The sequence below is a fragment of the Rhinopithecus bieti genome, unplaced genomic scaffold, assembly GCF_001698545.2.
Source record: "Rhinopithecus bieti isolate Rb0 unplaced genomic scaffold, ASM169854v2 scaffold_47952, whole genome shotgun sequence".
Classification (NCBI taxonomy): Eukaryota; Metazoa; Chordata; class Mammalia; order Primates; family Cercopithecidae; genus Rhinopithecus; species Rhinopithecus bieti.
The window spans coordinates 2,445,382-2,460,822 of record NW_016820098.1 but is presented as its reverse complement, the minus strand read 5'-3'; the positions used below and the strand labels follow the sequence as shown (position 1 = coordinate 2,460,822).

The window sequence follows — 15,441 nt, the reverse complement described above, 5'->3', positions numbered from 1 at the left end:
AGAGGTACTAGTGTTGAGTCCCTCCCCAACTACCAAGAGAGTTTCTGTCTAAGCATCTGGCAGGAAAGGCAGATTGCATTAGTTCACATATTGCAGTTTCAAATTAACACATGGAAGAGAAGAACCCGAAGTTCTTTTACATAATGAAAAGTCCACATTGTGAAGAACATGCCAGTGACCACTTCCCACGGTAATGCTCTATTAACTCTTGCAATAAGCAACATGGTCCAAGCTCTTTGCTTATTAAATGGTTAAACAATTGATAAATACATGTAACCAGAATGGGTTACTAAAAAGTTCTTTAGAAAAACTCAGAACTTTGGAGATTAGCTGCTTTTTGTAGGAAGAGTATATTTTCATAGCTATTATAAAATAGGTACTCAATATAAAAAATCTGGTTATCAGTAATGCCACCAGCTAATACCATCAATTCTGCAAAGAGATTACCTGCTTATTTTCTCAAATTAAAATATATATATGTGTGTGTGTGTATATACATATATATATCTCAAAACCAGAAAAGGCTGGAGTAATAAAAAATTATAATTGATTTATCATGTAAGATCTCAAAATATAATTTAAAATAATTTTACTAATCATTAAGTAACAATGATTCAAAAACTTTCTCTAGTAGAAATACCAGTTCTGCTACACTTTATTCTTCCATTTCACTAAAAAGGGGAAAAGGAATTTTATGCAATGTTTCCAGAGTCGATGTAACCTATTTGAAAAGATGGTAGGAAAAGAAGCCTATTATCTGTAAATATCAAATTTTCCCAAGCAGAAAAAGAAAAAGCCAGGGAAATTTTGCAGTGCTGCTGACCTAATTCTATCCTTTCTCAAAAGAAGCCTTTCTGCTTGTTTAACAAATATTTGAGCATCTACTACACGTTCTGAGTATGCAAAGATCACCAAGTCTTACTCTTAAAAAGACTAAGGCTGGAAGCCAAAGCTTGTTTAGAATTCTCTTCGAACCCACTTGTATAGTAAAGAAAACTCTCATTCATCCAAACTTTCAAAGTGTAAATACCATTTAGACTTTTTAAGAAGCCAGTGCTATTCTAGAGGGTAACGATGTGGGTAGGGACCAGAATCAAACTCCTTAATAATCGTAACAACAAGAAGCTATTAATATTAAGAGATTATCTTGTCATCCTCATCTACTGGTTCTATGCAAAAAATTTTTCTTGATAAGGAAACCAAGAGGAAGCATAGTCAAAATTGCTACAAGTTGGGCCAGACGCGGTGGCTCACCCCTGTAATCCCAGCACTTTGGGGGGCCGAGGTGAGTGGATCACCTGAGGTCAGGAGTTAGACCTGACCTGGTTACCAGCCTGGCCGAAAAGGTGAAACCCCATCTCTACTAAAAATACAAAAATTAGCTGGGCATGGTGGCGCATGCCCTGTAATTCCAACTACTGGGGAGGTCAAGGCAGAAGAATTGCTTGAACACGGGAGGCTGAGGTTGCAGTGAGCTGAGATCATGCCATTGCACTCAAGCCTGGGCAACAAGAGCAAAACTCAGTCTCAAAACAAACACAAAAAAACAAACCTGCTACAAGTCTTTTCCCAGGAGAAGACTCACAATGATAGGAACTTTTATACTTCGTATATGGAAAACATGCACATACCTACCTGGTATTGCAAATAAGCATGTTATTAAAAGGTAAATGTCACATTCCTTTTTATTCCTAAAATTGACTTTTGTCTTAAGGGAAATGTTAACTTGTAACACATCCTTTGAAGCCCAAATAAAAACTTTTTGATCAAGTGTTAACACCAGACTGAACAAAACTGAGTTACACTTACACAGATATTAGTAAGGAGAGCAAGGAAAAAAAAAAAACCCAATACATTTTTTATTATAGAAAAAAAATCACATTTTCAAAATTTAAATATTCTTATTACCTTAGCAAAATCACAAGATAGGTATTTGTCACTTGGCCTCAATAAAAGACATTCCTTTTTTCAACTTAGATACAAGTAACAGCTATCATTGTAAAGATTTCAATAAGAACAAAAAAAAAAATGCCCCAAGACAGATGTCTCACTGAGTTTGTGATTGTGAACCCAAATAAGCATGTTTTAAAAAATCACTATTATTTTAAAAGACAGTGTCAAGTATCATTTGAGAAAAATACAGTTTAGGAACTGATGCTATTCCATTAGTAAATACAAGTGTAGAGAAATGATAGTATCATCACAACTGTAACAAAAACCCCAAACCTACAACCACATCAGACATTATCCTATTGCTCATTACAGTACTTCTTCCATATAAATAAGGTTCATATAGTAAGTAACACACCTGGATTTCCATACTGAGTCCCACATTCAGTAACCTGTCCAGAAAAATCGAGATGCTACTGCCCCTCTTTGTATTATCAGAGTCTGGCCATACTGGTTAAGTGTAACCATTTAATTAAATCACTTTAAATATTATTCCAAAAACTGCCAGCTTGGATTTTCTACTAGTTTATCCTCAAATTTAAACTACTCTTGATCAAAAAGCCCTACTTTGTATGACAGATTAAAATTAACCAAAATGTAGTTTAATTATTTTAAGCGCAGTGCTTCAACACAGTAAGTACTGAATACTTAAAATACTCGATTCAAACTGGAAAAATCAAGCATGAGTTATTCATAACCTTTCATCATGGTTGTGAGTGTTCAAAATTTATTTTCAAGTATTCAATGCAGGAACAGGTTTCATAGTCGTGACGCCAGAGTTTTCTGCATGGCTGACTCATTACACTAACATTATAGCGGCTAATCCTGAGAAGAGTACTATTTCTACAGTGAGTATCCTATTACATCTCTCTTACATAAAATATGTAAAATTCCTTTATCCATAGATGTACATTTAAGATAACCAGCTACAGAGCTACCACAAATGTTCTAACCATAAGTAAAGCAGTAATACTATTAGTTTATCTTTTCAATTAATACACAATACAATACTAAAGTCTGTTATTTTTAAAACTGAACTGTTTCATAATCATCATTACAATTACTTTACATACACGTATCTGTAATTTTCTTAACATCTTTTTAGTTATGACACCATGAAGACTTTTAAATTTGAACACACAATGTTTAGAAGGAAAAAAAAAACTGAAGAAAACGTTGAGAGTAATGTAACTGATACTCATAGGAACCTTACAGTATAATGAAGCCAGACTGAATTGATTCTCACCAGTACATCATTGCAGATATCTCTTAGCTCCGTTTCAATTTTCTCTCTGTATTCTCGAGCCATCTGCTGTTTTTTCTCAGCACCTTCCGTCTTTTGTTCAATACTTGAAACGACCCTCCAAGATGACCTACGGGCTCCTACAACATTTTATAAGCAACTGAGAGAAGATTCCTCTCCTCATTGGATAATTCAGCTCCTTGCTCAGTTACAGACTTCATGCAGGCTGCCATGTCATCATATCGCTCAGCCTGCTCGGCCAGTTTGGCCTTCTGAACCAGCTCATTTTTATCCATGACTGGATGTTCTGCAGGGGTGAAAAAAGGAGTATTTAAAATTTTTCCCATCAAAATAAACAGACTCAAAATTATACCTGTGGTAAATGAGTTTTTTAAACCTGAAATCTAACTGCCTGTGGAAGACTGTTCACATGACGAATTAAAATACAGCCTCACAAAAGGATAGTGAGAAAAGGAAAAAAAATTTAGCATACTCAGCATCAGAGGTAAACTTTCAGCTATTAACACATCAGTGTAGCAAAACTAAAATTTGTTCCGAAGATACAGATTTCACATAAGGTCAAAATTACTTCCAAAAGCTGCCTCAAAAACTTACCCCTAATCTTACTTGACCAAAATCTCAACTCATTTCCAATACCACTAAGTGATCTGAAATTAAGCAGCTTTTCTTCCATAGTAAAAGCATTGTTTACAGAGAACATCTGGATTTCTATCGTATTTCCAGAATCACAATTCTTGTGTTTAACTCATGTCTTTTTACTTTCATAATACTCTCGTCAGGAGTGATTAAATTTTAGTTTTAGTGTTACCCCCACCCCAAACCTACTAGATCTCTGCAACATTTGCTAGCCAATAATAGCATAACAATTTGTGGGGAGGAATGACCAAACTCTTTGTTTTCAGATATTTTGAGTATAAATCCACCACAAAGGATCAATATCTGACCCTAATGCCTCAACTCCTTATCTTGTTATATGTCCACATGCTTTAAAAATATCCACAAGTCATGGCACTTCAACTCTTACTGTGAGTACTAGAATATATCATGTTGGAAGTATTTAATTTACAAGTGTTTCCAATGTCATTGCTCCAGTTGAAATGTAAAAGTGCTGCATTTTGCGTCTAGCCGTCATATTGTAATTGGGTGTTATCACTCAAGCTGTTCTTCACCATGACTATCCACCTAATTCTCTTTCCCTCGCATTTTAGTTTCCTAGACCTTTTCTATTTACCTCAGCTACATTTTTCTGGAAAGATATCCTTATGCAAGTTGGCAAAGAGCACAAAGATACTAATCCACACAGCGATACCACAGGAAAAAAATGACTTTAGAGAAAAACATACACCCTGAATGAAGTGCACTTTTAAATTAGGTGAACGGAAGAGTTCACCTTGGAAGCTGACTCCCGAATATTAATCATCTTTTGCCTTCCCAGGGAAATCTCACAATATTTTTTTAACTGAGAGAACAGGTCCCCACATTTTAAACAAATTATTTAGCCACTTTGGATACAAAGTACTAGCTCAATACGTAAACTATGACGGCATTATTTTCCTCAGGTGTCTAAATTACTAATTTTTCCCTTAGGATCTCAGAAACAGTCTCTGGTTAATTCTGCTTCTAATGAAAAATGATTTAAACCAGTACAAAGGATTCTCTACCCAATCACTTCGGTACAAGAGGAAGTGGATAAGGTTTCTCACACAGTAACGAGTGCTCCAAGGCCTCGCCTCTACACTGCGGGCAGGACTCACCGCACCCATTTAACCCTTACCTGACTTGAGACGTCGGCTACGGTGAAACGAAAACCGGCAGACCCGGACTTGAAAGTGAAAATCCTCCGGTCCGCTTATCCGCAACCACCCCCCTCCAGGCTCCGCCCAAGTCGGAGCCTCAGCTCAAGTCCCCGACTCTCCTTTGTCATGGCGGATCTGTGTCAGGGAGCCCAACCTACTGCAGAGTGTTAATTCCCCCCTCCTCCGACCGGAGCCAGAGGGAGGAGCAGCCCGCGCCCCCGCCCAAGCCGCGCCGCGGGGGGGGGGGGGGGGGGGGGGCCCCCCCCCCCCCCCGGGGCAGAGACGCCACAGCCGCCCGCAGAAGCGGAACCACTACCAGCCCCGCCACGGACACACCCCGCTCTCCCACCCAGCGCCTTCCCCGCCACCGATCAGCGCCGATGCCCGTGTACAGCGTCTCTAAGGGACCGACAGCTGCAGGTGGGGGAGGGGACGAGAGCCACACCCAGCCGAGCGGGCCACCAGCGGCTATGCTCAGGGTCACCCGCCCCCAAAGCAGGATATGCGTCTCCAAACCGAGCGCAGGGAACCTCCAGTTCTATAGTCCAACACGCACGGAAGCCGACGGCGGGCTTCCCACCCCGCTCTCTACCCCACCTGGACTCGCAGCCCCGTCCGCACTTCCCCGCCCGTTCGAAAGGAGCAAAAAAAGTCAGACCCATCCCCACCCCCACCAGGAAAATTCAAGTCCTTCCTCCCACCCCGGAGCCCACGAAATTCAGCTCTAGGTCCCAGGCGAGCCCCACCCCAAAACCTCACCCCCGCAGTTGCTCCCCGCTCGCGCCGGCGCGCAAGCCTCACCCAAGGTCTACCTGGCGGGCGCGCCGTGCCGGGCCTGGCGCTCCGGCCGCTCTCGGCCAGGCCTTTTCCTCGCTCCTGGGTCCCCGAGGCCCCGCCCTCCCCGCCGCGCCACCCTCCGGGGGTGGGGGAGGGCCAAGGTCCCGCGCCGCAGCGCCCAGCGCAGAGGGCTGCGGCTGCGCGAGGGGAGGGGAGCGGGGAGGGGAAGGAGGGGCGGCCGAGGGAGAGAAGAGGGGGCGGCCTCACCTGCGCCACTGCGATGCCCGCCGCCGCCGCCAAGTCATTATCTCGGGCGGAAGCGAGAAGGGCGACGAGGGAGGGGGTGGGAGCCCGCAGAGACAAGGGTGGGGACGGATCGCAGCCGGCGGCGCCCCGGCCATGCCTCGTCCACCTTCGGGAGACAGCGACAGGGAGATCCCCGGGGATCTCGCGTGTAGGCGCCCTCCCCACCCCCGGGAGCAGGACGGGGGAGCGAGCACCGATCGGCGCCGGGGCGTCGATGCGGAAGCAAGGAGTCGGAGGCGGCCGCTAGCCGCCCGCCCGAGCTCAGCGGAAGAGGAGCCGCCGCCCGTGTCCGCTGAGGAGACTCCGCCTCAGCCCGGCGCCGCCACCGCGGGACGAGTGGGGATGAGGGGACGGAGCGAGGACGGCTTCCACGCGTTCGGAAGGCTGGCCTGGGACAGGAAGGAGCGGGGCGCGGCGGCGGCCGGGTTCCTCACCTGTGTCCGGAGTGGGTGGTGGCGGCGGACGGACAGGGGCTCAGCAGTCTCTGGGCGGCGGCGGCAGCAGCGGCGAGGCTGAGACTCTGTCCCTGGATCTCGCTGCTCACAGGCTACAGCCGCTCCGCAGACACGGGGTTTCCTCCAATCACCAGCCCCGGCAGCAGGGGCACCACACGCACGATGACGTCAAACGCTGCTATGGCAACCGTTGATTGGTGCCCACAGCGATCTGGGCCCCGCGCAACCGCCGCTCCCCGGCGCGCGTCTTGCCCGCCCGCGCTGCAGGGCGAGCGGAGGCGCGTGCGTGCTCGCCCGCAGCCGCCACTTCTCCCACCCCGCTCGGCTCCCAGCTCCTCTACGCTTGTCCCGAGTGCACCTAGGCAGGAAGCTTTTTTTTCTTTTCCCGCAAACCCCCCGACTCCTCGCCTTCCCTTGGGTCCCCGACGCCCTCTCTCTCCCTCTCCCCTGCAGCCTCCGCCGGTCCACTCTTCCTCTCAGCCTGTGGGAAAGCGCTCTCTCTCTACCCCCACCTTAGCTTTCGCTCAGGCCGTCTGCGCTTGCCCCAGTCACTCTCTCTGGAAGGGGCTCTCGTTCAGCAACATCCGGGACCTTTCACATCCCCCCACCTCTCCCCGAGGCCCGGCCCGCCCCGCCCCGCCCTCCGTGGTTCGCGGTAGTAACTGCCCCAGGGCCGTCCCCGGGCAGGGTGACGAGGGTGGCTCGGCGGCTCCAGCATTGTGATCAAGACTTGCGGGGCGGGGGCCCTGGGGCGGGGGCAGGGCGCGGTCGCACGGCAAGGGAGGGTTGTGTGTGGTGCGCTCCCCCCGCCCGCCCGCAGCTCCCCTTGCCCGGTGGGGCCGACCCGGGCGCGCGGCCCCTCCCGGCCTTCCTCCCGCCGCCGTGGCTTTACCTGCTGGCTTGGGGGAAGCGGCCCTAGACCTTTTATGGCTCGGAAACGGGAGTGAGGCGTCCAGCCCCTGAGTGTGGCTGAGTGATGGGGAGGCGTTCCAATCGAGAGCTCGGGATCTGCGCTCGGTGACTGCCCGAGGGGACAATGGGTGGGCGCCGAGGTGGGGACGAGGTGGGCCGGGCCGGGCCGGGCGGAGCCGGCGGGAGGTGAGGCCTGGAAGGAGGCGCGTCCGCTTTAGGGAAGCGAGAGTTCCGAGGGGAAAGGACAACCTTCTCCGGCGGAGAGCTGGAGCTGGTCCTGGCAGCCTTGACCCGGAGACAGGCAAGGCAGTCAGGCATGCCTGCACGGACCCATTTCTCGTAGGCTAGGTTTTCCTACCCAAATAAAGCTTTCACGTGAAGACCTCATACTGCAGTGACTTAACACATGACGATCATTACCTTTTTGTCTCCTAGAAGCAAGGTTTGAGGGACGTCGTAGTCCCCAGGGTTCCAGCTGGCGGTGGGAGTGGACCACAGGCCGGGTGATGAGCGGGGACGGTAGCCCGGAAGAAGGGGAAGGAGAAGGGCGGAAATTGCAGGTGCCTGAACGGGTAGGGCCTCCGCCCAGTTGACTTAAGGAAGTTCAGAGAGAAACATTCACAGTGCGCTGCCCCTTTCCTCTTTAAATGTGTTCGGGCTAAGAAAAGATTAGGGCTTGGATGACCTGCAAAACCACTTGCAACAGTCAGAGAGAATGTACGGTTAGCAATGAGAGCGCTTGGAACTCTTTATTTTACCCTTGTGTAAACTCCTCATTGATTCTTCCAACGTATCTTTATTGAGCTTCATTTAGCCTCATGTTCTCTACAGAATTTAGTTTCTCAGTAGTAGACACGAAATGACTGAGTCCTCGCTCTTCCAGTACATTGTCTTTCCTACATAATACAGTGGACCACAAAGCTGCTCTACAAATTACTTTTTGCCTGACATGACAGCTGCCATTTAGATAGTACAGACCAGAAAGAGAGTTTCCAGTGACCAGTTCCATTTCAGTGGGTTTTTTGTTGCTGTTTTTCACAAGCTGCCAAATCACAAACTCATGGTAGGTTAAATGGATGAACAAATTGGAGTTTTATTTCCGAGATGTTAGGGTCAACTAGCTTTGACTCCCAGGTAAATTCTTTTAGGGCGTGACTCACTTAAAATGACTAATATTTCAAAAGCTTTTTTTTTTTTTTACAGTTTTTTCCAGTTTTGTAGTAGGCACCAGAAATTTGACAGAGGATACTAAGTTAAACGTTTTTTAAAATGGAAATTCATGTTTCTTTAATGTCTCAAATATATGTCTATGTAGCATGCATGCTTTTTGTTTTAGAGGAAGTTAAGGGGTTTCTCTATAAATTGTGCGTTTACTTTAGGAAAGAAAGAGCTAAGTTAGGCTTTTGCCTCATGCTTTAATAGCAAGGCATTTTTTAGCGCAACAATAGGCACTGTTAGGTTTTACATACTCAAGTCAACGTGTCTGCACAATAAAGATATAATGAAGCTGCAAGAAAGGAACAGGGGATGTTATGAAAGTCCTGAGGAAAAGATCTTTTAAGAAATAAGGAATAACCTATGGCATACAGAGCAGAATAAATAGAACCTATGAACCCTGGGAACGTTGCTGGAGACTTTCACTAATAACCTGACCTGTTTTATTTTCTTCAATGAGCAACTCTTACCTCACTCAAGTTGGTTAACCTCTATGTGCTTTGATAGCCATGGCAATAAAATACTGGCAACAAAAACACTTAACTCATTAGGTGATGCTGAGGATTAAACATATACACATACGTATATTTCTTACACAGAGTAACCTAGCTATTGTTCATTTGTAAATGGATATATCTGATGGATATCTCTAGTGTTCAAAAGATTGTAAAGATAAAATGAAACTATTTTCTTCTTTTGATTTTAGGAAACTTCAGTAACAGAAAAAAACCACATTTTTAAAATATCTTTTAGAAGTAGAAATGCCTATTTGTGTTTCTCAGTGCTAATGAGACATGAGTGATGAGAGTAAATATTGATTCATTCCTCTATAGGGGACTGCAATGATCTCATCAGAGCTATACATCAATATGTAATGCTATACATTAAAATGAGAAAAAGGCCAGGCACAGTGGTTCACTCTTGTTATCTCAGCACTTTGGGAGGCTGAGGGAGGCAGATGGCTTGAGTCCAGGGATTCAAGACCAGTCTGGGCAACATGGCAAAACCCCTTCTCTACAAAAAGTAGCTGGGCATGGTGGCATGGGCCTGTGGTCCCAGCTACTGGGGAGGCTGAGGTGGGAGGATCATTTGAGCCCAGAAGGTAGAGGCTGCAGTTAGCTGTGATTGTGCCACTGCACTACAGCCTGGGCAACAAAGCGAGACCCTGTCTCAAAAATGAAATACTAAAATGGGACAAGAGTTCAAGTAAATTAGCACAAGTCCATCACTCCACTTGGGAAAACATCTCCACGGATGGACACTATTGATGATGTAGCAGTTATATGATATTTTAAGTGTAATCACAATGCTGTCAGGCTATAATTTTACTTCACCGTGTTTTATTTGGAGAAATGCAGCATAATGCAGAAGGTTTTGCAGCAGAACAGGGACTAAATCTTGGTTTGTCATTTGGAACTGTGTGACCTTAGGTTTCTGAATTGGACATGCTAATTTTCAATCCCATTAGGTTGTTGCAATGATTTCATGAGAAAGTAAGGAAAGGGCTACCTACATGTAGTACACCAGATGATCCATATCTGTTGTTGAAATAATCTGCAGTTAGTGGCAGAGACAAGCTAGCTATTCACCAAACCCATTTTTCTCCTCCTGCAGCCACAGTTAGACTCCATTGCCCATTCCCCTTTGCAATTACATGTGGCGATGTTACTGAGTGCTAGCTAACAGGGTATGACCGTAGGCCATACCTGCAATGTGCTCCATTGCAGGCTTGGCCCATAAAAGTCTCCCTGTTTGAATGTTCATTCCATCCCTGTTTTTCTGGCTGAACAGAGAGGATTCCCAGGCCTTAGAGGCGGGTGAGGTCATAAAATGAAGACAGCCTGGGTCCCTGGAAGCCTATGAAAGCCTTCTCCAATCATTTTGGAGTTTACTGAGGGACAACTTCTATTTTTAGGCCACCACAATTGAGAGTTTTATCTGTTAAAACAGCACTGTAATGTCTGTGAAAGTAATTGGCAAATCTAAAATATGGGAAGGATTTTTTTTTTTTTAATGAAAGAAAAGGGGAGGAAAAATGAGAGTAAGAAAAGGGAAACTGATCTTTCGATAAAAGGCAGTTGAAAGAAATACAGGGCAAGTGCAGTGGCTCACGCTTGTAATCCCAGGTCTTTGGGAGGCTGAGGCGGATGGATCACTTGAGCCCAGGAGGAGGAGGCCAGCCTGGGCAACGTGGTGAAACCCTGTCAATACAAAAAATACGCAAAATTAGCCAGGTGTGTGTGCCTGTAAATCCAGCTACTTCGGGGCCTGAGGCGGGAGGATCGATCACTTGAGCCTGGGTGACAGACTGACACCCTGTCTCAAAAGAAAAAAAAAAAGAAAATGTAAGTATTCTCAACTATTCTGTTGACTTCTAGGATGATCCTAGAGAAGTAATATTTCCTCACTTAATTCTAAATCAATTTAATAGTCTCACTACTTTTTACTTTATTTGATACCATCTTCTACTATATTAGCCTTGTTTTGTTAAAAAAAAAAAAAAAAAGTATTTTAAACCCATACCTATTAACTCGATTCCTACACTGCAGACTCTAGCCCTGTGTTCTATGGTACTTTGGTGACAGACTGGGTTTTTTTTGCATCCTGCTTTTAAAAAACAAGAAGGCCATGCTGTTGGAGGATCACTTGGGCCCAGGAGTTCTGGGCTGTAGTGTGCTATGCCAACGTTTAGCATCAACATAATGACCCCCTGGGAGTGGAAGAACCCCAGGTTGCCTAAGGAGGAGTAAACTTGTGCAGGTCAGAAATGGGACAGATCCAAACTCCTGTGCTGATTCTTAGTGGGATCATGCCTATGTATAGCCACACTGCACTCCAGCCTGGGCAACATAGTGAGACCCTGTCTCTCTCTCTTTTTTTTTTTTTCAGAATGGAGTCTCGCTCTGTCACCTAGGCTGGAGTGCAGTGGCGCGTTCTCAGCTCACTGCTACCTGCGCCTCTCGAGTTCAAGCGATTGTCCTGCCTCAGCCTCCGGAGTAGCTAGGATTACAGGTGTGTCCCACCACACCCGGCTAATTTTTTGTATTTTTAGTAGAGACTGGGTTTTACCCTGTTAGCCAGGATGATCTCAATCTCCTGACCTCGTGATCCGCCCACCTCGGCCTCCCAAAGTGCTGGAATTACAGGCGTGAGCCACCGTGCCTGGCCAAGACCCTGTCTCTTTAGAAAAAAAAGAAAAGAAAGCAAGCCATGCTGACTGTGAGGTCTTACTTCATACATGTCATGAAGCATTTAATGTGGACTCACTGGTCGGAGACCATGCTAGTTGCTGGTGATAAAGTTGGATAAGTCATGGATCTTCCCTAAAGGAGCTCACGGTCTAGGGGCAGGGACACACCAAATACAGTTACAGTGCAGCACGGTGAGGGGAGGTAAGCAAATTATGCTTTAAAATCTAAGCTGGCAGGGCACGGTGGCTCACGCCTATAATCCCAGCATTTTGGGAGGCCGAGGCGGGCGGATCACGAGGTCAGGAGATCCAGACCATCCAGGCTAACACGGTGAAACCCCGTCTCTACCAAAAATACAAAAAAATTAGCCGGGCATGGTGGCGGGCACCTGTAGTCCCAGCTACTCCGGAGGCTGAGGCAGGAGAATGGCGGGAACCCAGGAGGTGGAGCTTGCAGTGAGCTGAGATCACGCCACTGCACTCCAGCCTGGGCAACAGAGCGAGACTCCGCCTCAAAAAAAAAAAAAAAAAGAAAGAAATTGAGCTATTAGTACCAACTATTCATGGAGAGTTTAAGGTTCCCTACAAAAACTCACTCATCTTACAGATTACTGATGTGGTTATCACCAGAGGCAATTTTGCTTTCTTCATTGCATGTTAAATTTTGCAGTTAAATTTTTTGTTTCCTTACATCCTTAACATATAGGTCACTCTTTGATAGATACCATATGTTCTCACACCTTTTTAAGATCACAAACAGACATTTTCTAAAGTTTTCTTATTTTCCTATAATCATTTTCAGATACCCACTTTTCCTTAGACTCTTCAGATGGTGTCCTATTTCCTTGTACTCCAGAATTTTTGGTAGCTGTTATGTTGTGGTGATGATTATTTTTCTGTTATATGTCAATGAGGGAAATTTCCAGTCTCCAAGTTGGCCAACCAACAGATAAAATTTCCTCTGCTTCTCTTTACTGTTCTCTTGAAAACCGTTCTAAAGTTGTAGGAGGGTACAAGTACATATTTTCTTGCCCAAATTCTGGAATCCAGCTGACACTTACATTCATCGCGTGTTTAGCGGACGCCATGACAAGATCTTCCTCTGACCCAGTTGTCCAGTTGTCTGCAGTGAGGGGAATTTATGTTGTCAAGAATCAGAGGCTATCTATGGTTCTTTAATCAGCTGCGATTATAAATGGGAAAACTACACACTTGAACACTGTCAGCTGTCAGTGTGTTTCAGAGTCTCTATCGTCCAAGCTGGAGTACAGCGGCACTATTATAGCTCACTGTGGTCTTGATCTCCTGGGCTCAAGTGATACTCCTGTCTTAGTCTCCTGAGTAGCTGGGACTACAGGCGCACACTACAATGCCTGGCTAATTTTTAAATTGTTTTGTAGAGATGCAGGTCTTGCTATGTTGCCCAGGCTGGTCTCAAACTCCTGGGCTCAAATGATCCTCCCACCTCAGCCTCTCAAGTGCTGGGATTACAGGTGTGAGCCACTGTGCCCAGCCCACCACAGTTTTTAACCAGCCACCTGCTGGTTATTTCTGTTGTGCATTCTCTGGGATTTGTAAATTCTGATTGAATAATAATTTGAAGGCTTAAATTCTTTCCTATCAACTTTGCTTTTCTTTTTCAGAGGATAAAGTATCCATGGTGGAGTTTCTGAGTTTGGCCTCCTCTATGGTGTAGTCAGTGGAAATTCCACCCGGACTCTTGCAAATGGTTGACTCTTATTTTTCAAAAACTCATGATATTTTAATGGAAAGATGGGAAAGGTTATAGCAAGAACCGTAGCTTGACACCGTTTTAACATCTTAACCCTTAAGTCTTCAGTTAATTGTATTTTGTACTGTATTATATTTTTACATGTTGTAAGCACAGGTAAATAATTTGATGTTAAGCATTAGGAATAGCTTTTGGAAGTTACTGTTGAGATTAATGGTACAGAAATAAAGTTTCTGGGTTTTTTTGTTTTTTTGAGACACAGTCTTGCTCTGTTGCCCAGGCTGGAGTGCAGTGGTGCAGTCTGGGCTCACTGCAACCTCCGCCTCCTGGGTTCAACGAATTATCCTACCTCCACCTCCCAAGTAGCGGGGATGACAGGTGTGCGCCATGACACACAGCTAATTTTTGTATTTTTAGTAGAGATGGGGTTTCACCATGTTGGCGAGACTGGTCTCGAACTCCTGACCTCAGGTGATCCGCCCACGTCAGCCTCCCAAAGTGCTGGGATTATAGGCGTGAGCCACCACGCCAGCAGTGCTCGTGTATATACTTACCAGAGATTCTGTTTCAATTCAGAAATCACTTCTGTAGAGGTACTCACACATTTTAAGAAAAATAAGAAAAGGTACGGGTATTACGTGTCTGTTCAGCCAGTAAGGCTTGCCACCACATGACACCTCCTTGAGGTGGGTAGAGGCGGGGGAGCTCACAGTTTCAAAAGTGTGCTTATTTACAATTCAAAAATGATCAGTTTACAATTCAAAAAGCCATCACCTCATGAAAAGGTCAGAAGAATTTGTCCCTTTCTAGCCTGTATTTGAGTCCCGAATACTCAAGAATAAGCACAGTGAACACTGGAATTCATTAAAGTTTTAAAATGCAGTAAAGATGCATATATATCAGTAGAAAAAAATTGTTCCCCACCCTCCAACCCTCAGCAAAACAGGCATCTGGAAAAGGAATAAAGGCAATGTGAATTTCTGGTAGTTTTCTTGGGCCCTGATACACAACTTTTCCTGGACCTAAGAGCAGAATTTCTGTATTCTAGCTTCCTTGGTCTTTATTTGGGACAATTGCTTTCAACTTAAAACTATTTTTAGTTTTTGGGGTTTTTTTTTTGTTTTTTTTTTAATCATATGGGGTCTTGCTGTGTTACCCAGACTGGTCTGGAACTACTGGGCTTAACTTATCCTCCCCTCTCGGCCTCCCATAGTGCTGGGATTACAGGCATGTAATTGCCTGGCCTAAAACTGTTTTTTAGGAGGACTCACCACACTTTCTTAGCCATGAAATCATCATGAATCCCTGAAATATTTCAATATTCCAGTGATTGATATGAAACATAATCCAAACTCACTCTGTAAGAAATGAGATGGTTATTCTGGGTAAATCAAATCCATGTTTTTGACATGATTACTTTTCACACAGTTAATGCCTCACTTATTTGTTAAACATGGATTTTTCAGTCAGGCCAATACATTTGGTAGGCTTCAGGCTAGGACAATTAAAACTGATTGAGTAAAACGGTAGGACCATCCTAATTGATAACTAACAGGAAAAGAACAGGACACCTGCTGAATTTTCTCTAAACAAAGCACTATTTGTCAAAAGTTCTAAGCAATCTACAAGATGAGGTCACCTTTCTTTTGTGACTTTTCTGTCACAGCAGTAGCACCTAGCAATAGCGTATGCATGCAAACAGCATAAATAAGTTAAAATATATCAGGTAGGCAGCATCTGTAGATACGAGAGAGCAGGGACTGGAGACAGTATGAAGGTCAAGCTTTAGAAAGAACAGTTAACCCTAAGCTGCTGACAAAGAAGGTTTGATTGTTTTATTGCAG

The 15,441-nt window shown here is 45.1% G+C and overlaps 1 protein-coding gene across 1 annotated transcript in view; it reads right to left on the bottom strand.

Moving 5' to 3' along the window:
* YWHAZ (tyrosine 3-monooxygenase/tryptophan 5-monooxygenase activation protein zeta) overlaps positions 1-7,995 on the bottom strand; it is a 38,818-nt gene extending 30,823 nt beyond the window's left edge. The window contains 4 exon segments of the mRNA XM_017859456.1: positions 3,197-3,345; positions 3,348-3,500; positions 7,441-7,653; positions 7,881-7,995. Coding sequence (XP_017714945.1) covers positions 3,197-3,345; positions 3,348-3,489 — 291 coding nt within the window. The 5' untranslated portion in view covers positions 3,490-3,500; positions 7,441-7,653; positions 7,881-7,995.
* Between the last annotated feature and the right edge of the window lie 7,446 nt (positions 7,996-15,441).